The sequence below is a fragment of the Dermacentor variabilis genome, chromosome 9 (genome assembly GCF_050947875.1).
Source record: "Dermacentor variabilis isolate Ectoservices chromosome 9, ASM5094787v1, whole genome shotgun sequence".
Classification (NCBI taxonomy): domain Eukaryota; kingdom Metazoa; phylum Arthropoda; class Arachnida; order Ixodida; family Ixodidae; genus Dermacentor; species Dermacentor variabilis.
Genome location: NC_134576.1, coordinates 85420853 through 85442865, shown reverse-complemented (window position 1 = coordinate 85442865; position 22013 = coordinate 85420853). Strand labels below are relative to the sequence as shown.

At 45.3% G+C, this 22013-nt stretch overlaps 1 protein-coding gene across 1 annotated transcript; it reads left to right on the top strand.

The window, feature by feature from the left end:
• Positions 1 to 1733: 1733 nt before the first annotated feature.
• On the top strand, positions 1734 to 20016 carry LOC142558080 (uncharacterized). The gene is made up of 4 exons (XM_075670240.1): positions 1734 to 2189; positions 3601 to 3680; positions 12409 to 12605; positions 19628 to 20016. Exons 1-4 carry the CDS (start codon positions 1967 to 1969, stop codon positions 19944 to 19946), a joined length of 819 nt encoding a protein of 272 aa, XP_075526355.1. The 5' UTR covers positions 1734 to 1966; the 3' UTR covers positions 19947 to 20016.
• Positions 20017 to 22013: the final 1997 nt, after the last annotated feature.

Sequence of the window (22013 nt, the reverse complement as noted above, 5' to 3'; positions counted from 1 at the left end):
AGATGCACGTTAAAGAGCCCCAAGTGGGCCAAATTTCTGGAGTCCCTCACTACGGCACCTCTCATAGTCATATAGTGGTTTTGGCATGGAAAATTCCTTAATTTACTTCTTAAGCTTACTGACTATGAATGGTCGCGGTGCGCAGTAGGACTGAATGGTGTTAAAGTGAACAAGATTTCAAAAACGTCTTGTAGGTGATAACTGTTTCGCAGCAATGACCTACGTCTGATGTCCTTTCTGAAGCCATATTTTAACGAAAAATTAGTAGGATTTGTTACATGCCGAAGGGAAATGAAATTTAACAAGTTATTGTTTCCATTGAAGTGTTTTACGAGCTTTATAAACGCGAACAATTATTTTCAATGGAAAGACAAATTTTTGCCAAATTGCTTTGTACTGAGGTAGATCCGGATTTTGAGGCGCATGTACATGGCAATTTTTGACTTTATTGCACTGGAAACTGCGTAATATGATCATCTTGTTATGAAAAATAAACTAAATTTTCGTAAAAGACACTTTGATTGAATATTGGTGTCACTTAACTTTTGTCTTGTCGTGCAGCAAAAAGAAAGTAAGTAGTCGATGTATCTTCGACCTCGATGTCGCCAAGGAACCAATTTATCCCGTAATAAGAAAGAAGATATAGGTAGAAGAAGCACAATTTTAACATAATTGCGAACAAGCCAGAGCTGCGTTCTAGCCATAGTTAGACTGATCTACTATGCATTCTCATTATGTCGTATGTTCTAAACGCCTTGTAGTCATGTACGTGGGAAAGCTTCCTTAAGTATGTCGTAATTTTACGCACACGTGAAAACAGCCAAAGTTTTATAATGTAACAATAGTCCATCTTGCAAAGTGCTCATGTACCAGTCATATGAAGAGAAACTTTAATAAAAAAGATGATTTTTGTTTGATGAAAGGGCGTTCTCATTCACGAAGTATAAAAGTGATCTGCGAAAGCAGTATAACACTTACGCGGTTAGGCAGCAAGTGTAGTTGTGCAAGAACGTGGTGTATGCATACTTTGACATATGCAGGTCTTCATCTTTATCTTTTTTTTGTTGAACACCCGTACGTTTGATGCAACTGCCACATTAGAAGAACCATTACTCATTCTTAAAGCTAGAGTTGTGCAATGACGCCCCGGAATAGTCTATCGACAGAAGGCGACCTGACACGTAAATGAGTTTGGTTCCATTATCGCCCACTTGCTTCGTTTCGCTTCATAGAGACCCCCGAAGCGAGCGCCTCGGCGCACACAATACAGCGCGTGCAGTCTAACTGAGTCTGCATGCCTAACCCATAAACCACGCGCAGAAGCTCTTTCAGGCGACAAGCGGCAGATTCATGGCGTGAGTCGCCTGTCAAGCGCCGATCCCCTTCGCCCACGGCTAACCACCATCGTCGGCACTACCCTTGGAGTCGGAGTCTCTCATGCAGGGTTTCGCAATTACCCAGATTGTGCGTTTGTATGGCCGCCTTATTTGCGTTCTGAGGAGGCCGCTTCCAGAGTTCGGGCGGCTCTGCAAGACGTGAACAGGAAGTGTCGGTAACCTTCCGCTATAAGATGCAGTCCATTGTCGCGCAAATTGCCGTTGACGCGAGCGGAATCAACACGCCAGTCATGAGGGGTCGCACGACCATACTTTGCCGTCTCATTTATTCGCGTTTCGTCGGTTATATAGGGCAGCCGCCCATTCTGAAAGTGGACAAAATGGAGCGCGAGCTGTTTTCGGAGAACCACGCCCGACTATACCGCCTCGAATCTGCTGATTGAACAATGCGGATGTTGTGCTTCTTTGTGAGTGTTTGTGCATGCGCCGGTGCTTGAACACTGCTCCTTCGATGACAAAATAGCGCGGTGCTTGGCGAACGAAGCTCTTATCATTGTGTCCATCCCATTGGTTTGCTCACATCAGTCAGCCCAACATGAAGTTAGCACGCCAAGAAAATAGGAAAAAGAATGCGTTTACCAGAATTACAGCACCATCGTTGCCAAGGAACAGTGCGGCGACAGTCCGAACCTGAAACTGTGTACGCGCACCGCGTGGCTTCCGCCTTGGACAAGAAAGAAATGGACTCCTGGTCCATCTGGACGCTGCTGCTTCTGTTGGCTCTTTTCTGCGACATCAACAACGCTTTCTTCCTTCCTTTCTTCGGCGGCCCTCTCACTTCTCCGAATAATGGTAGGCAAACGCTGGAGTGACGTTGAAACATGTTGCCATTTACCAACAGCCACTGACTTTGCTACAAAAAACATTGAATGGAACCGGGTTAGTTGTAGCCATATGAAGGAAACAGCTAGTCAATGAAGCCTACAAAAGCATGAAAGAAATTGACTGTTGACTTTAATTGAAAGGAAACACTATTTATTGGCTTATGTTTATTAAACTGAAGAAATAACAGTAATCTTTCTTGTGCTAAGTTTACAAAAATGAAAAAAAATAAGAATGATTGGCGCAACCATTTTTGTAGAGATGATTGGCGACGTTATTGCGATTAGCAATTTATCTTACGATTGATGTGTAATTAGTGATGATACGTTTTATATGTTTTGGTGATTATTAAGAGGAGCGGCACCTATTCAGCCGCAAATACCCAATGACCCAAGTTGGCGTCAAAGACGATAACTGAAGAGCGGAAGATACCGAGGGGCCTATGCTGGCGTGAAGGGAAAATGGTTTGATCAGGAGGAGATAGATACCGCAAAAAGTGCATGAAGTATTCCGAGAGTGGTATTCGCATTCATATTTCTTCAATTCAATTACACACAACATGTATATTCTCTCTTGGGACTCGTTGTCTGCCTGCTTTAAATGAATATATCTAACAAAGAAACCGAGAGCACTATGGTCCACCTAATCTGGTCAGAGTACCTGGACCAGAGAGAACTCTGGCGCAACGATCACTCAACTGACGTGAAAATGATGGTTAGTACATTGAATTGTGCTTATCTTCGTGTTCGTGGCTTCGGACATTCTTGTGGCGTTGCCCGTTACGCTTCATCTCTCTGAATTTCCAAGCAAAGATACCTTTTTTTTTGCTAAACACAGCAAGCCAATTAGTCTCGGCATACACGCGCAATCATTGTGAATTGTGCTGTTTATAACGCGATATATTGTTTAAAATTAGCAATAAGAAAGTCACAAAGCCGTTTGATACCAAAAAGAGGACGCATAGGAAAATTCACGTGCTTTCCAGCAATTCTGTGCGGGCGGAAGGGCGGACAGTTAGTAGACGATAGAGTCAGAGTTCCCTCTAATAATTGCTTGCGTGAAAAAGTTATCAGAAGGCAGGTCGGCGGCTCTGTGAAGTACTAGAGACTCTTGCTGTTCAATCAAATGTACAATAACGTAAAAGTAATTTTAGACAAGAAGTTTACGTAAGTAACGTAATTTTCTAACTAAAACTTAGGCAACCTGATTGCGGGCAGGTTGCTAAATGGTGAAGAATGTGCACGGTTCTGTTGTCCCTTATTCATTCAACAGTTGGCATAAAGTCGTTTGTACACGTATATCCGATTTCTTTCCTTGTGCACTCTCTCGTCGCACCTTACAAAAGAATGTGCCACCTCACCGCAAAGCCTTCAAATTGCAGGAGACGATGAAGGTTTTTACCCGGTGGAGATAGGAGATTCGCCAACGTATCCTGACGTGACTCTGCCGCCTGGCGTGGAGGTAGGTTAACGCTTTTTAATCTGGATACTTTCCAATTACCGATGGTCGTGAGTATCAGAAGTTTAAAGGACAGCAACGATTACTGCTTTAATTATAGCTCCGTTACTTCAAAACCTCTTTTAAGGCGCGCGAACCTCTGCGAACGTGACGACGGAACAAATCACAGCAGAACGCAATGAACTGACTGCATTCTGTCGCGAAGCGAAAGACACAAGCGCAGGCACATTCGCGGGTATCGTTCACGTACTTTAGATGTACCCACTTACAAATACACCCTTAGTTTTTCTTCGAATAAAGCCGAGTTACTAGGACATAGTATTTCGGTTTTTTTTCCTGAAGATCTCCAATAATCTTATAATTGAGTATCATTTGCAGCCTAAATATATAAATAACTTATGATCTGCCTATTTCTTCTTGGTTTCTTTTGTCCACTGCACGATGAAGGCCTCTCCCAGCGATTACTAAGCTCCCCTGTTTTGCGCTAGCTGATTACAGTTTGCGCCTGCAAATTTTTTAATTTCAACACCCCACCTAGTTTTCCGCCGTCCTGGATTGTGCTTCGCTTGCCTTGAAACCCATTATATAACTTTAATGGTCCAATAGTTATCTACCGTACGTACTACACGGGCTGCCCAGCTCTAGTTTTCTTTCTCTGTCACCTAAAACTGTCAACTATAATATTGGCTATCCATTTTTGCTCTTTGTTCCACACCGCTCTCTTCGTGTGTGTCAACGTTACGGCTAACACGTTTCGTTAAATCGGTCTTTGCATGGTCGTTAATTTGTTCTCGAGTTTTTTTTTTAACCTCCAAGGCTCTACCCCATATGTTAACATCCGTAGAATGCAGTCATTGTACACTTTTCCTTGCAAGGGCAGTGGTAAGTTCCCACTCAAGCCTTTACAATGCCTGCCGTATGGACTACGACTCATTTTTATTCTTCTGTAAATTTTCTTCACATGGTCCGGGTCACCTGTGAGTTATTTGCCTAGATAAACGTACACCTGTAAAGGATATACAGTCTGACTGGCGATCACGAATTCTAGTTTTATTGCCAGCCTGTTGAACATTATATTTGTCGTCTGCATATTAATCTTCGAACCCCACTCTTCCACTTTCTCGGTTAAGGTCCTCAATCATTGATGAAAACTGCAGAACACGAGGAGTTTTAGAACGCGGAAGGCAAGGGCTCGTGCCAGTGCTATCTTTGGCAGTTGAATTAATAAATTCCATCCGACAGGCGTCAGCCTCTGTGTACAACATAATTTTGGTGCCTTGAAACCCGGGAGAAGGCTGGCATCCTATACCGACGATGGATCTACTGCGACGCCGCAAAGACGTACTTCGAGCGACTGCTACAAGACTCATCTTGTTCGTCACCGAAGCGCTACAAGCCAAGCATCCTTCGCCGTCCGACCTTAAAGTTATTTTGAGTGACTTGCAGGACAAGAACTCGCCGTTTGCAGCGCTTAACGAAAAGATTGTCAGCCTCATGAAGGAAGGGGGCGAGTATGAGGCGGAAGCCACCGTAGCCCGAGCACCACGGCAAGATCCGCGATAACATGAGCCTGGTCTGCTTCCTTTTGAATTCTTATGCAAGGGCTGCAGATAGCGAGACGCATACCGTTGTGCGCGAATGTTGTGCGCGAGCCTTGGAGACCCAAGGTGTCTTCACTCAAGGAAGTTGCCGAAAACCGACACGCGAGTTGCTCCACCGAAACTACAGGTACCCTTGTTTGCTGAGTTTCGTATGTGGTAGGGTTCCGGGAAACATTTTGAGGCCACCATCCATGATAACCGCGAGCTGTGGGACATAGAGACGTTATCGTATTTAAGCTCAAACTTAACCGGAACAGACAAACGTGCAACTCAAGGTGTGCGCCTGGCGGAAGTGAACTACGCGTTAGCGGTGAAAATGCCCTTGGATCGTCCTAGTCCGATCACTGACAACCAATCCACAGTTTGCTTGCCATAGCGCCCGTGGTCGCCCTTCTTATCGCAGCTGCGAGAACTCTACGAAAAGGCGCCCTTTCGCACGAGCTGCCTCGATCAATCAATCAATCAATCAATCAATAATTCAATCAATCAATCAATCAATCAATCAATCAATCAATCAATCAATCAATCAATCAATCAATCAAAAGAACGTTTGTTATTTACAAAGGTGGTAATGCGGTGTTGAATATACAAAAGGAGGTCCCATAGCTCAAGGCTGTAAGGGGACCTCCTGTTTTGAGGTGCCTACCTTACCTAGCATAAGTGCCTCGGTGCCTGGCCTAGCTGCGTGGCCTAAGTCTCTAGCCTAGCGTCAGAATTCGCGGTTCTCGAAGATATCAGCATTCTCTACCGTCAACGCATGGAGGAAACTGAGACCAACGACTAGGCTACTCCGAGGTTGCGGCGGCATGAGGAAGTGGAAAGGTGATGAATTTCTTGCAGGGGTAAGTCAAGAGCAGAGAAGAGAACCGGGCCTCCCGTTCAAGCTTCCGTTCAAGAAAGTGCCACGCGCAACACAGCATGGCTTAAGTGCAAGTACTGCTCGAAATGTCATCTTTCAGCACTTTGCGCGATATGAAAACAAGACAGCCAGCACCCATCTACCGAGAGCAGTGATACATTTGTGAACCACGACATAACAAAAAGTGACAAGTTGCCAGTGACAAGTGCTCCAGCCAGCAGTTCTACACGTCTGCACTTGTCCTGATGTAAACGGCCACAGCGTGGGCTTCTGAAAACCGCAATTTTGAGTTTGTTCGATAATTGCTTGACATCGGCAGGGAGCAAATATTCATTCGACGCAACCTGGGCACAAGGTTCGACCTTTCTTCCTTCCGGACAGAAGATCTCTCTGTGCGGACGTTTGGAAGTTCTAAGTGTTCCCGCTATTACAATTGTCGAAGTGTGAGGCTCGAACTACACAGTCTGTTCGATTCCCCCGACATCATGGTAGATGAGTTTCAGGTACCGGAAGTCTGCGCCATGATGACTCCGGCCATCGGACACGATCTCCTCGCATAGTTGCGGGAACGCAAGATGCTTATCGCAGGTATGCATCGGCCGGGCGATGGGCCGGTACCGACAATCAGTGCGCTTATAGGATCAGGCTACTATTGGCGTAATGTTACTGGAAGAAAAGATTGATTAAGCAGCGACCTATGCGCAGTCGAGACGATCTTCGGTTGGCTGCTGCAAAGCGTCTATGCATTAAGGCCTGCCAATGACTTGCCTAATTGGAACGACTCCAGTACGTCTGCCCTATTCATACCGTGTGAGCTGAACGGGCAAGACGCATATGATAGTGCTGACCCGACGGAGATGTGGCGGCTCGGTGCAATACGGATCACCGACTCTCAGGATACCGCCAATGTTTGTGGCGCAGTTCACACAGTATGTGCACAAGTAACCTGGATGTACGTGGTTCATGCTATGATAAGACACCAGGGTCGATTGACTAGCACAAACAGAAGTGTCGCCGAAAACCGGCTCAGACGCCTTCTTCAGCGCTTCGAAGGACAGCGGGTGCTTCCGCCGCAGGTACGATCGCACCATCAGTCAGTGCTTCAAAGCAGGTCACGCAGAACGGGAGACACCTCTCTAGAGCCCGGAGCGACGGTTCGACCTTCGCACCATGCAGTCGTTCGTCGAGAAGCTATTACTTCGAAGATACGCGCAGTGTTTGACGCCTCCTCTCACGAGCGTGGCGAGTCATCGTTCAACGCTATGTTGGACAAAGGGGTGAAACTTGGTGCCGAGTAATTGCAATTGCTTGCACAGTTCAGGATGAACACAATTATTCTGACAGCAGATATCCGGAAGGCTTTCTTTCACATTTATATTTGACAAGAAGATCGCGACACTCTCCGCGATACCAACTAGCTGACGAAGAGGGTACAATACCTTCTGTCGTGGAATGGCGAATGACTCGTGTGCCCAGCGTCATCTAGTCCTTTCCTTCTATGTGTTACTGTGCAGCATCGCTTCGGAATGTGGAAAAAGACTCAGCCAATAATAGTTACAGGCCTAGAGACGTCATTCTACGTGGACGACTTCGTCATATGTGTTTCCGCGGAAAAACAGCCCCTCGAAATCTACCACGCTGCAGTGGTTACTTTAGCAGATGGAAGTATGGAGGTGAGAATGTAGTTCTCCAACGCCAGCCTTCTTCATCGTCAGTTCCTGAAAGACAACACTTCTCTCGAAAACACTGGGGATGTCAGAGCAACAACAAAGTTGCTTGGCTTAGTATGGGGCCGCAACGCTGACAACATCGTGCTTACTACCAAAGCCGTTTCCGCGTACGTCTCTGCACAGTAAGCCACGAAACGCACCATTCTGCAGTCATTTGCATGACTTACGATCCGTTAGGCCTCATGGCTCCGTACGCCATTCAAGAGGAATTATTCTTCCAGCAACTGTGGCGAATGAACTCACCGTGGGACGAGCCATTACAGAAAGACGTCGAGAAACAGTGGACATCCGAACGGTAGTTCGGATGTCCACTGTTCACGTAGCGTCATTTGTTCCACTCTGCAAGGGATTACACCGTTTGAACTTCACCTGCTCTGCGATGCAAGCCCACTGGTATACGTGTGCCACCGTCTACAGGCCTTACTAGATCAAAGGAGAAAAGCTTAAGTTTCAGATGCTCATGAGCAAGTGGAGGGTCCCACCGCCGAAAACTACCTCCACAACTAGAGCTGCTTGCGTGCTTGTTGGCTGCAGATTATGGAAATACCTAGGAGGAATTCCAGAAATATCCAGCAGTTGCGGTGTTTTAGAGCGACTCATTGATAGCCCTACATTGGATTGCTGCTGACCTTAAACGATCCGATACTTTGGTGAGAAACTGTTCTCGAAACACAACGTGTTACTTCGGAGTATTCTTGGAAGCACTGTGTAGGCAACAACAATCCAGCAGACTTGCTCATGCGTGCAGCAGCATCCATGTCATTCACGCGCAAGCCACTGTGGTGCACCCCTCCTACATGGTTGTCAGACTCTCATTTGCAATGGTCTGCGAAGATTTGTTCTGATCTTTGACCAGAGGCAGCTCCTTCACCGGATGTCCTTTCAAGCGAGACTAGTAAAGTGTACTGTAGTGGAAGTAGTGGCCTCCCGCTGTAGTATCACCCACTGTGCCCCCACACGAGCTAATACTTGAGGTTGAAAGCTTTGGGCGCACCTCTCAATTACACCGATTACACTTGGATCATTAGGTTTCGTCGGAAATCTTCGCAGAACAAGCAGTCTTTTACAGGACCACTGATAGCGTCAGAGGTGCACCAGGCGGAGGTGCATTGGTTGAGACTTGTCCAACCAATGGAAGGACAACCAGTTTCCAACACATCCAGTGTGTGACGTTACAAGCGTTTCTCGACCGTGACAGACTACTTTGTGTAGGAGGGTCAACTGCAGCAGCTTCACGGCCGATACGAATTGAAACATGCGATCTTGCGTCCTGCAGATCACCCATGCACCGACCTCTTGGCTGATGTAGTCCACGTGCGACTATTACGTGGAGGAGTTTAACTCACCCTCCTGGATCTTCGGAAATGCTTTTGAATTCTCAAGGGACGTCCTACAGTGAAGCGCGTTCTAAAAGCGTGCTTAGCATGCCGCTGACGGCGCCTACTCTCGCGGTTGATACTGTAGCACCCCAGTCAAAGGAAAGAATCACTGAAGCAACATCGTATGAAGTGGTGAAAATTGACTTCTGTGGCTCACTCTATTGCCGTGCTGAATTACCCACGACTGTAAAAGTACACAATGTTGCTTGTGCTGTGACGAGGGCAGTATGCGTGGAGTTGACCGCATATTTGACAGCTCAAGAATTTTTACTCGCCTTCAGGCGCTTTTCAATAGGACGTGGAATTCCTGTCATCGTGCAATCCGACAACGCGAAAGCATACCGTTGCAGAGCCAAGTATTTTTATGCTCTGCTTTGGAAGACAACGTTCAGGACTGTGCCATCTCTCGGCGAATCCAATGGCGCTTCATTGTTGAATGCGACCCTGGTGAGGAGGCTTTTGGGAGCGCGTAACCGGCACAATTGGATGCACCAAAGCATTGCCTGGGAGGGAGCAGCTTACGTTACAACGAGCTATTCACCATGCTTGCTTAAGCTGAAGTGGCAGTTAAGGGTCGTGCACTGGCTTGCTTGGAGGATGACGTCATATCCACAGACGTTCTTACTCCCTCGCCCTTCATAGTCGGCAAGCGTCTCGCCACTTTGCCAGCAGAACGGGAAAACCTTGACCTTTGTGCCGCTGCTCCTGACATTCGACGACGAGTTCGGCATCGGTGACAGCTGCTTCGGAGGCTTTGGAAGAGGTGGAAGAAAGAATACCTTCTGTTCTTTCGTGCTGCTCACCACAGCAAGCCTATGCCATTATAGGAGTTAAAGCCAGAGGACCTTCTCATCATCGATGACATAAACGCACCGCCTCTGACCTAGAAAATGTACGGTGTCGTTAGGCGTTTCCAAGAAGATACAGTATTGCACGGTTCTTCTTCGTACTGCTGTCAAACGGCCAGCAAGTCCGGCGCCCTATACAAAGGCTCTACCGCCTGGAGCGCACACATGCAACTCGGCCGCGGGTTGTGACAAAAACTGAAGAAGACGAAGAGGTTGAAAACGCGGGAGGCGATGGCTAGTGCCAACGCCTTCTTGGGCAGTTCAATTAATACTATACCGCATGTGGCGGATGTCAGTCCTTGTCCTTGCCAGTTGTTGTAATTCGTCCCCAGTGTTGCGAAACCGGACAATGTGATCTGCAAACCAAAGGTTGCTGAGATAGTCATCACTGTTGATCCTCACTCCTAAGCCTTCCCGGTCTAATAGATTGAATACTTGTAAGCACGCACTGCTTACAAGTATTCAATCTTAAATGTTCAATGCTTACAAGGCAAGTGTAAGCATTGGAGAGATTATGTCTACTTGCCCCACCCCTTTCTCGATAGGCGATTTTCAACTTTCCTTGTGGAGAATGAAGGTAGCTGTGGAATCTTTGTACATATTTCCCAAGATATCCACGTATGCCTCCTGTACTCCTTGATTACGCAATACGTCTATGACTGCTGGTATCGCTACTGAAATAAATGCCTTTTCATAGTCTATAAAAACCATATGGAGAGGGTGATTGTATTCCACAGATTTATCAATTAGCTGATTGATGATGCCAGTGTGGTCCATTGTAGAAAATCCCTTCCTGAAGCCATCCTGTTTTCTTGATTGATTGAAGTCAAGTGTTGCCCTGTTTCTATAGGAAATTATTTTGGTGAAAATGTACAATGCTAAAAGCAAGCTAATGGACTTATAATTCTTCCCTTCTTTACCTTTTTCCTTCTTATGAATTGGTATAATGTTTACATCCTACCAGCTTTCTGGTACACTTGAAGCCGCAGTCGAGTATAAAACTTCACAAGTACGCTGCGTCAACTCTTTATTGTCGCGCTCTCAATACGCCTCCCCCTTCTCTTCCTATTCCCCATTATAGGCCTTCGCGCCATCCCTTAATAAATACATTTTGTCATCATCATTGTCATCATCATCATCATCAGCCTGGTTACGCCCACTGCAGGGCAAAGGCCTCTCCCATACTTCTCCAACTACCCCGGTCATGTACCATCATTGTCGCGATGTCGCAAAAAACTTACTATAAACTTGCCACCACTTATCTTTCACTTTTACGTGGTCATCTGGACTGTCATGGGTGTGCTTTATGTTCAGGGAATTCTGTCTAAGTAGGAGCACCAGGACTTGTACACTGAAACTTCTAGTACGCTCGCATGACATTTCGCATAGAGGTAAAATTGTGAATTCATTTATTTAAGTAGCACGTGTGCATGCAGTAATAGCAGTTTCGTCTGCAAAAAATCTTGCGTGCGTATTGTCCGGAGCGAGGTCACTCAGAAAATGCAGATTTTGCTGCAATGGAACAGTGGTGCCATCTCTTGATGCCACGGTAGCGAAGACAGATGGCAGCATCGTGCCTTTGAAGTGAAATCGACATTTTTAAAGAGACGTCGTCGTAGACGACTAGCTGTTCAAATCTATCGCGGACAAACCATGAAATTGATGCACGCCAACGGGGTATATATCGGGGTATATATATATCTACCGCAAAATTTTAAACGCTCTGCATAACTGGAGCGGCAACGAGCGTGAAAAGGCAATTCGAAAAGTAATGTATACGTGGCACTCCTGTTTAGGCAAAATTCGGTAGAACAACAATACTTGGCATCTTTTGTACTGTTACAGAGTTCGAGCGACAGTTTATTTTGATACTTTTTAGGAATATTATTGCGCACGTTGCGTACGTGAACGGGAGGCGGAGGGTTATGTTTATGGGTATTTGTGTGCATAATTCAGTATACTTATTCCTTTTTTACCGGTAGCCGCGGCTCTGTAACACGTAATAATAAATGTGTTGTAACACAAAACGTCGCACGTGCGAAAAATAAAGATAGAAGTAGTCTAAATATAATAAACGACGTCTGAATATAGTTTCAAACACGCTAGAGCACGGAGACGGAAAAAGGCTAGGACAAGGTGCACCTACATGCTCCATCGAGTCCCAAACAACTGTGCTTTCTTTAAGACAGTACAATTCGACAAAATTACAACGGATTTAATGGAAGTGGGTGTTACTGTTTTAATATGTCTTGTTTTTCACTGCTTGAACTGGTGACGTGGCTATAACAGAGACACGTGCCCGCTGTCGACGCAGATTCTGCGACTACAGCGACCCCTCATCCATAAGATTGAGGTGGAGATCACCACTGGCCGGGAGATTCAGCGTAACCTGACGAGCATGCGCGAGCTCCTGGTTGTGGAGCTGGAGAGAACAAGCAGCATGCCAGAACGGATAGAAATCCAGCACAGGATCAGCAGGATCGACCTACTTCTCACTCAAGTGCGCACCAGGTACGGAATTTTTTTTTGTGGAAACGCGCGAAAACACGCCATAAATATAGGACAATGAAAGTGTATGTTTACTGGAAATTTTGATACACCCATCGATCCATCTGTCCTATCTATCTATCTATCAGTCCTATCTATCTATCTATCTATCTATCTATCTATCTATCTATCTATCTATCTATCTATCTATCTATCTATCTATCTATCTATCTATCTATCTATCTATCTATCTATCTATCTATCAGTCCTATCTATCTATCTATCAGTCCTATCTATCTATCTATCTATCTATCTATCTATCTATCTATCTATCTATCTATCTATCTATCTATCTATCTATCTATCTATCTATCTATCTATCTATCAGTCCTATCTATCTATCTATCTATCTATCTATCTATCTATCTATCTATCTATCTATCTGTCTGTCTGTCTGTCTGTCTGTCTGTCTGTCTGTCTGTCTGTCTGTCTGTCTGTCTGTCTGTCTGTCTGTATCTATCTATCTATCTATCTATCTATCTATCTATCTATCTATCTATCTATCTATCTATCTATCTATCTATCTATCTATCTATCTATCTATCTATCTATCTACACACACACACACACACACACACCCACACCCACACCCACAAACACACACACACACACACACACACACACACACACACACACACACACACACACACACACACACACACACACACACACACACACACACACACACACACACGCAAACAGGAAACCCCATTTGTGATGACGCAAAAAAGTGCAATAATCTGCCGTCGTCAAAACGAAGAGATCGAGGTAAATCGGAAATGTTTCAAGTCGAAAAAGAGCGACAACAAGTTTTGTTCGCTAGAAAGAGAATATGGCATTTATGAGGGCCCTTGAGAAGACACTTAAATAGGACCGACTGGCGCTGCGTTGTCATAAGGAAGCTCACTCGACTGCATGCCATGAGCAATCTCTGACGTAAAGCCTGACATATGGTAGAAGGAAAGGTTTGTTGACGGGAGACGTCATGCTCACGACGCGAATTTCTAACGTGCGTCGGGAGGTTGTTCGTGCTTGTGTCCAACAGAATGGCGCATAGCGTAGGGTTGCTCGGATATTTATCGAAGCTGCCCTGTCCTGCTTTGCATCTCGGTTCGAAGCAATAAAGCCAAGCCAGTGGCGGGAGTCAGGGTAAAGCACATGCGCAAACAATAGAACACGCTGGGGTTGACATAGCCGTGATTCGAGTAGGCGCAGAAAACGGGAAGGTGGGGTAAAATAAGGATGCGTTTTGCTCGCCAAGTCGCATCACACACACGCCATAAGTCTAGTAGGGTTTGACACAATGACGCAGGTTACACAGCGAGTTTTTCGTCGCTCGTTCACACTCGCCGTGTACCTCACCGCAGAGGGAAAACATTGAGATGTTTTCTTTCATGGAACACAGGTGCTTGATTGTCAGCCGGCCTGGCATGCCCCTTCAGGTGCTGGTTGAAAAGTAGGATATGACAAGGCGATCACAGGAACAGACGGCACCCACAGTCTACTCTCCCTCCCCTTTCCATCCTCACATAAACTGATAATGAAGTTGCATATGGCCAGTGCTTTTCAAGAATATTAGCACTTCTGTGGATTCCGTCAGAGCAAGCCACGTGCCCAGTTCCTGATTTTGCTCCGCGACTAGGCCACCTTGACGACGCCATGACCAGCTGTGGAAATTTGTAGGCGCCCTTCCTAAGGACGGCGGGGTTGGTTCATGTGGTTAGTACGGAATAGTCACTCAGTGTGCTTTGTTCGCGTCTGAAGGAGACTCGCGTAAAGCCGTCAACCCTGCGATGCAATCAGGCGATATTTGTTTTCGGCCGCCACTGTAAGCCACAGATAATGGTTGGCTCTAGTAGCTGGGGGCCTGAGCTATTGATTTATTTATTTTGGATTGCGAATACTGGCAACAAGTAAACTTCATTAACAACGTTAACAACGTTAGCTTCCCAAAGTATGAAAATAAGTTAAGTGTGCCGTTTTAGCTTAGTTGTCCCCAAGTGTAGTATAAATATAAGTATAAATAAATCAAATAAGTGTATGCGGGGCAGGCACTTGCAGATAGTTAAAGAAAGGCATAAATAAAATGTATCACATTCCTCATAGCGCGACGGATGGGCTTCAGAAAACAGTCTAAGTTTTCAAGTGTATCTAACAAACACTTCACAGATACTCACTTGACAGAAGATGAGAAAAAGAAATAAAAAAGCGGCCGCAAAGCTTTGAAATGCCACACGTGGAACATGGCACATAGAGACAAGCACACATGCAAACGCAAAATCGCACTCGAGGTCTATACGTCAATGTTTACAAGTCCACCTTAGTGACAACAGGCGCACATAGAAACAGATGCGCTCTTATGAGAAATGGGAGCCTTCCATTTTCAGATCTCGTGTGAGCAAAAGGGCGCTGACGTCAGCGCTGAAGCCGCCGTGACGTCTCTATGGGCAATGCGTAAATTTTTACTGCTAATCACGCAGAAGAGCGTTGAAATTCCGAATACGCTCGATATTTATTTGGCACATATCACTAACTGGTGCCATTGCTGTAAAATTAAATGAAAGCGTTCTCCGCAAGGTAGCGTAGAAACGCTTGCATAACAGGTAATCACCTTTTGACGGCCACTAGCGGGTCACCAAACATGGCGATCGAGCATGTCAAACCACACTTGTCGAAAAATGGCAACTTTCGTGTATACCTTGGCGGAGAAAGCACCTCACTACACAAGTCATATGTACCAACAGTTGCATCGGATCATCGCACCTACCGCGTTCCCATCGGGTTACTGCGCGTTTTTATTGCGTTAAATTGTAAATAATGTGTGACAAGTAGCTAATCGGCCCGTTCCTTCTGTTCTCTTCAGCGTACAATTTTCATTTATTAATGTGGACAAGCGGGCACACTCATGCTTTTTTTAGGCCTACATCAGAGCATTGCGAGAACTACATGCCATGTCTTCTGTCTTGTGCAAGCCCTATTAGAAACCCGTCCATGTCCTGCCCTCCGTCCAACTAAGAAAATTTTACGCCAGTGTATTTCCTAATCGCTTCACACCACTTACATTCCTTATGTTCCTGAGCACATCTCGCTGCCTTTGGCGCCTACCTTGTTACTGTAAGAGACCAACAACTTCCAGCCCTATGAATGACACAGCTGGCGTAGATATCTAAACCAATTAATTTTCATCAACTAAGAGCATAGCTGGATAGACGCCGTAAAAATAGAGGAGAAGCCGCCGCACTTCTTCCACGTCTCCATTTCGCTTCGCTCTTGCCTTCGAGGAATTTATGACGCCCCATAATCCGGTGTCGGCGTTTTCGATCGACCTTGTCATTTAGAGTGCTAAAACTTGAACTATGCCTGTCCTTTTCATGGTATTTTCTAGAGGACATAGAGTGGCAGGCAATGCCATCGAGAAAGCTCCCTCCTACTTCAGCGGAGCCACTGAAGATGACGGAGCCATTTCGGTGATGACGTCAGCCTTCGCGAGAAGAACCTTCAGAGCAGTTCCTTGTGCTCATTGGCCCCAACTTGAAAGCTTCGCGAAAGAATGTTTTCATAACTACGTTTAGCGTGAACAAATCACAGGTACAAAAAAAAGAGACGAACACAAGTGCTTTTGTGTTCTGTTTTTCTTGACCTTGCTTGCTTTCCTTGCTTCCGCTAAACACAGACTATGAAGTTGTATCAAGCGGTTCATTCACAATACTTACAATGCTTGCGATTGTGGCCGCGTTTCATTATCGGAGACAATATTGGTGACGCACATGGAAGGACCATGGTGTGAGTGGTTATATTATACGAACTGCAGTGCTTCCGGGACTGCGACATGGAACTTGAGAAAGAGGGGTGTTTCAGCACCAAATACACGTAGTAAGATACACGAAACTCTCAAAATTCACCGTGAAGCATAAAAAGATTATGTACACCAACAATGTCATGAGAAAAGAAAGTTGGTGGACGCTTAAGCTTCGTCTCTAAGAGTGGAACGCGATAGCAATAAATGATATCTATCTGCTTCTCATGCTTCCCGCTAACTGCAGCTTATGTAACGATAATGTTTGCCAGATAACGGTGGCGGCGAACGCTGTGCAGTAGGGCGAGCTTTCTGGTAGAAACGCGGCCTCTTGCGTGGGCCTATCCCGGAGGTGGTGCACAGCCGCACCAAAAATAAAAAAAAATAATTTTCAGCTTTCCGTTATTGTTTCTCACTTTTAATATTGCAGTGTGACAAATTTACCACACAAGGCATGCGCTGTCGGTGTTTCGTTTCGTGACATTTGTTTGTGGGCTATCATTCTCAAAATTCCGATGACTAACTTTGTAAAGAATGTAAGACAAGGTATGATCGACTTGAGTGATAGAATGGTGTGGCAATAGAACTCGCCTACACCACATATCATATAGTGAGGCGTAGCATATACCTGTACCTAAATATATATGGAAATTTTCGCTCACGGACAACTCCGCCGACGACGAAGCCAACACCGAATTTTCTGCGACACGGGCCCCTTAACGCTAGCGCGTTAAAAAGAACGGAATAGTAATCGTCATTATCATGATATTCTTATGTCCACTGTTAGGCGAAGGCCTGTCCCAGCGATATACAATTACACGTGTCTTGCGCTGATTCCAACTTGCACCTGCAAAGTCCATAATTGCATCACCCCACCTGAATTTCTGCCATCTTCAACTGCGCTTCCCTCCTCTTGGCACTCATTATGTAACTCTAATGGTCCATCGGTTATCTGCTTTACGCATTACAAGGCACGCCCGGCCCCACCATATACTCCTAATGTCAATTAGAATGTCGACGCCGGCAGTTTGCTATTGCGTATATTTATAGTATTACAACTAAGCAAGCGAAGCTGCTCGCCGTATAGGCCCAGTGTCGCACTCACTCAGGGAATTGGTCCATGCGATATTGGAGCAGTGTCCACGACAGCTCCAGCTACGGTTGGCACGTGTTCACATCTTTGTGTTCAAGGCCCGTAAGATTCTGGAACCGTGCTTTGGTTTCGCGCCTTTGGAGTGCGCGGCAGAGGCAGCAGAAGGGAACACAAACGGGGCACTGGCTCCCAGACTTGAACATGCTGCGTCATGAATTCCGTCCTTGCGTGCCCCTCTTTACATGGCATTAAACGTAATAAAGATTTAAAGACTTGCATACCGTTGCGCGCAGTTTCCAAAGCAGTATGTATGGTTCCGTAGTGATGTACATAGTTGTACGACGTTCAATATAGTTGCATTAGTTCTCATAAATGCCCAGCGTCTACCAGCTTCGCCAACATAACTCGTTTAGGAGAGCGTGAGGAAACAGGCGTGATTTAAAGATAACTTTTTATGGCATGGTTCTTTTTCCCTTTGATTATAATTTATTTTAAGTACTCATTCCGAATCGATATATTTCTTCAAAGGAACCCTTTGTATCACTCGTGTTCAATGGAACCCTTTGCATCACTCGTGTGTGTTCTTTTCTTTCGCGTTGTTGTTTCTCTTCATATGGCATATATCTTTGCATAACGACTTCTCGTTCTTTTCCTCTCATACCGATTACGTGTTGTTACTTATGAATGGATCACGTTTCATTTGCTGTTTAATTTTATCAAAGAGAAAGATTGTTAGAGCTGGCTTTGCAAATTAAGCTTGTGCAATACCAAAACGCCATTATTGCCGCAAGGCTCTTGGTTAGCCAGCAAGGTACAAAATACGATTGACGAAAGGGGACATTGCTCGGAAGTTCCCGCAGCAGTCTGTCACGACGTCATAAATTTTGACGTCTGCTTCGAAGTTCAGAATTTTTTATCGGTAAATATGGACTACGTAACATATTCATTGAGCCAAGGACTTAAATTAGGAAGTTTCGCGAACATTATGTAGCCACGACAGCCGAAGTGCCGGAAAAAAAGAGAAAATAATTTGAAATTTGTGACGCTACAGTGACGTAGCAGCTCTAAAGGTTAGGCCGCGAAATTCGAAAAATGTGAACTTTGACTTTTTTCTTCTGATAACCAACAACCGCGAAATCAATGAAATTCGTCTAGAATAATTTATAATTCTAAACTAATTTAGTGCTTCTCTTTACCGTCCCTTTAGGCGATGGAATCTCGTCAAGTTTTTTTCCCGTACTTAACGCGTTTATATTTATTTTCGATTGGCCACAACATGAAGCTGAGGTACTAGACGTTGCATTGGTAGCTGGCACTGGTAGCTTGTAATGCCGTCAGGTCATACTGACAGGACGGGGGAATATTAACCGACCTTTGGTCTGACCACTACGAAGTGGTATACCACAGCCACTTGCATAAAGTTCACGCCGTGAAGTCATTAAATCTTCCCATGGGCCACTCCAAAGAACCGTCTGCCATAAATGTTATGCGCCGGGCTGCAGTGGCGGAGAGATTTTTGCTAAGGAGATGCGAAGGTGTTCTTCAGTTAAGAGAACGAAAGCGTTTCATTTATATCGGATTGATTGAAAGGAAACACAGCTCGTGGCGCACAGACAAGTTTCACCCTTGCAAGTTCAACACTGATAGACAAGTATGACCAACTTGCTCCGAGAAATTACAGATTGCGTTTACCGTGAGGTTTCGGACGCCTGCCTTTTTGTCCTGATCACTCGGTACGCAATTCACTCGGTACTCACTGATCCTTCACTCACTGATTCACTCGGTACTCCTGATCACTCGGTACGTAACTGCCCGGCTATATAACAAGACAGGAGCATTGTTTAGTTTCTTCCGGCGACCGTTTTTTACCGCCTAACCACTGTCGCAAAGTTATCGCTCAGCGCTCGACTTGAGGTACGACTTACAGTTCTGGCATCGTCTGGTTTACCACGTCACTACGACGTCACAATATCGTCAGTACTGGAGGCATAATATTCCAACGACTGTGAGGGCACGCACATACCGTTACGTGTGCCACATTTACGCACACCTGAAAAATTTAGGAACCACTCGTAATTTATCTCAATCCCGTTCAAGGACGGACGAGACGGAGCTGCGGTTCCGGGAGTTCTTGCAACGGGTTTCGACCGGCCAGATACGAACCGAGGGCGAGAGCCAGACCCTGCTGCAGGCCATCTGGTCCGGCTACCACAAGTCTTTGCGCAACCTGGTCCGCCATGCGGCTGGATATCTGAGGAGCATCGTTCATGGTGTGACAGGCGCCCTGGCCAACCTGGGCATGGGCATCATCGACTACTACCGCCTCAAGTTCCAGCCACTTGAGCTCGCTGTCGACGCCCTGACGGGTCAAGGCTCCTTCCGGAAACCCATCGTTGGCATTATTGGCCGCCGATGAATGAGATACTGTATAGTTGGCATTTAATAAAAATAAAGGCATCCTCGTACTCACGGGACGGAGGCTTGGATTGTCATATGCGCAGAAAATTGCCCAGAGCCATTATTTGGTCTTAACCTAACTTCTATACAGTGCAGAAAAATAAATTGGTAGATTTGGCGATTTGGCTATTCACCAAATTTGGCTTAAAGGATAAAAAATAGCATGCGGAACATTACATGAATTTAACCTGACGCACGAGACTTGCCTTCAACCTAGGTGGTAGAATTGGTGATTCTTTTTCTGGGAAACCAGCGTGAAAGGACTGTGACGCAGTCTTTGAACAGGCAAAACATTTCACTACAACAAATTTCTTTTTCATTCCTTGTCGCTAGCCATGCGCAAGTGGCAAATTCAGGCACAAGAGGCTGCGTGGTGTCATTCATTGTAATCTCGAATGGGGAACAGAATAATACCCCTGTCACACGGGAAGATTTAATGCCATTCGAATCGAATGGCATTCGCATGTAATCCCACTAATCGGGATCTACACGGAAAAATTTAATGTCATTCGAATGGAATGACATTTGCCATCGAATGAGTTAGGGGAACTCATTCGCATTCGATTTCGAACCGAATGTGTACTCTTGACACCAGATAGACAGCAGCGACATGCAACGCGAAAAAATAATGCGTGCATCAGCAAAGTCAGAAAATATTTTTTAGGCTTATAAAAAGTAATAATTATTTTTGCAGTGATGATATTTGCACCACGGGTTGTGCTCAAGCGCTATTACTCTTTGCATCAGGAGTCTGTTGCGGCGGTCGGCCATTTTGGATGTGTTGATCGAAGTGCTTTTAGTTGTAAATAATTGGCGAAAAAAATGTTTTCGTTCATTTTAAAGGTACTCGCAAAAGTTCTTAAACGCGTTTAATAGGCACAAAATTTCTTTGAATTTCAAAAATTTTGTTCCAAATCGTCATTGGTATCATTTGCTAATGCCGTTATATTTTACTGTGTAGCACCGCAAGAGACCGTATGGCATTCGATGCATCGAATGCCATTCGATTCGAATGCCATTAGATCTTCCCGTGTGGCAGGGGTATAAGAAAAAAAAAACGAAAGGAACAGTTGCGAAACACGGTTCAAGAGGACGTGCACAAGACTGGTATAACATAAGAATCCTTTTATTTCACTCATTTTCCTTTTTATTCTCCCTCAGTGGTTGGAATGGATCCTCACATGCATTCTTAGCAAGATCGGAATGTCGAGGTCAGTGGATGATAAAATACAATTGAGTGAAATAAAGAACTCACTTTGCATTTGCCGTTTATTGGAACTATTTTACAAGAAGACATGTTACTATTAGTTACTTTGGAGAGTATAGCTTCTGTTTGAGAGGTTACAGGACGCTGAGCTACAGCATGCCTGCCAACTTCCGAACACTAATGCACGTGCCTGGAATAAACACGTGCCTGGAAATCTAGTTTTAATTGACTGTTAATGATGCTGAATAGCATTTTTAGGCGGTGCAACTTTCGCCGTGATTCGAGTGTGCAAAAACCGGACCGCGTCTAAGGATCAGATATGGACACGTGCCTACCATAAGCGTTGTAAGCGAAGCGAAGCGCTTTTTTTTAAATACGTTCTATGCGGTTAGCCTCTGTTTTGGTGAGTGGATCCCACACTACATCTGCGTACTCAAGCAACGGGCGTGTGAGGGACGTGTATGCAAATAATTTTGTTTTACTGTTACAGTGTTTTAAGTGAAGTGGGGCTTTTTTACGAGTTATTTGCATTTGAGCACATTTTGAAGCATTCAGTCATCTCCCACACGTGGCACCAGTTAGTAGTGGCCTTCAGGTAGCTGTTTAGTGCGGCTTGATCCTCGCTTGCTTCAATGGTGTAGTAGACAATGCAGCCGTCTGCAAAAAGACTGCTCCATTAGGAGAGTTGATGACCAGGTCATTGAGATATATAAGAAAAAGAATGGCCCAAGGACGCCGGTTTGAGGGAACCCAGAAAGCACTGGTGCTGTATGAGATTACATGATTTTGGGTTCTAGCGCGAAGTGAAACACGGACACA

Bases quoted from the DNA above. Each gene is read 5' to 3' on its own strand.
- LOC142558080 (XM_075670240.1), top strand. From the start codon at position 1,967: ATGCGTTTACCAGAATTACAGCACCATCGTTGCCAAGGAACAGTGCGG. The intron at 2,190-3,600 runs GTAGGCAAACGC...TTCAAATTGCAG, and splicing joins TCTCACTTCTCCGAATAATG to GAGACGATGAAGGTTTTTAC. The intron at 12,606-19,627 runs GTACGGAATTTT...ATCCCGTTCAAG, and splicing joins CTCACTCAAGTGCGCACCAG to GACGGACGAGACGGAGCTGC.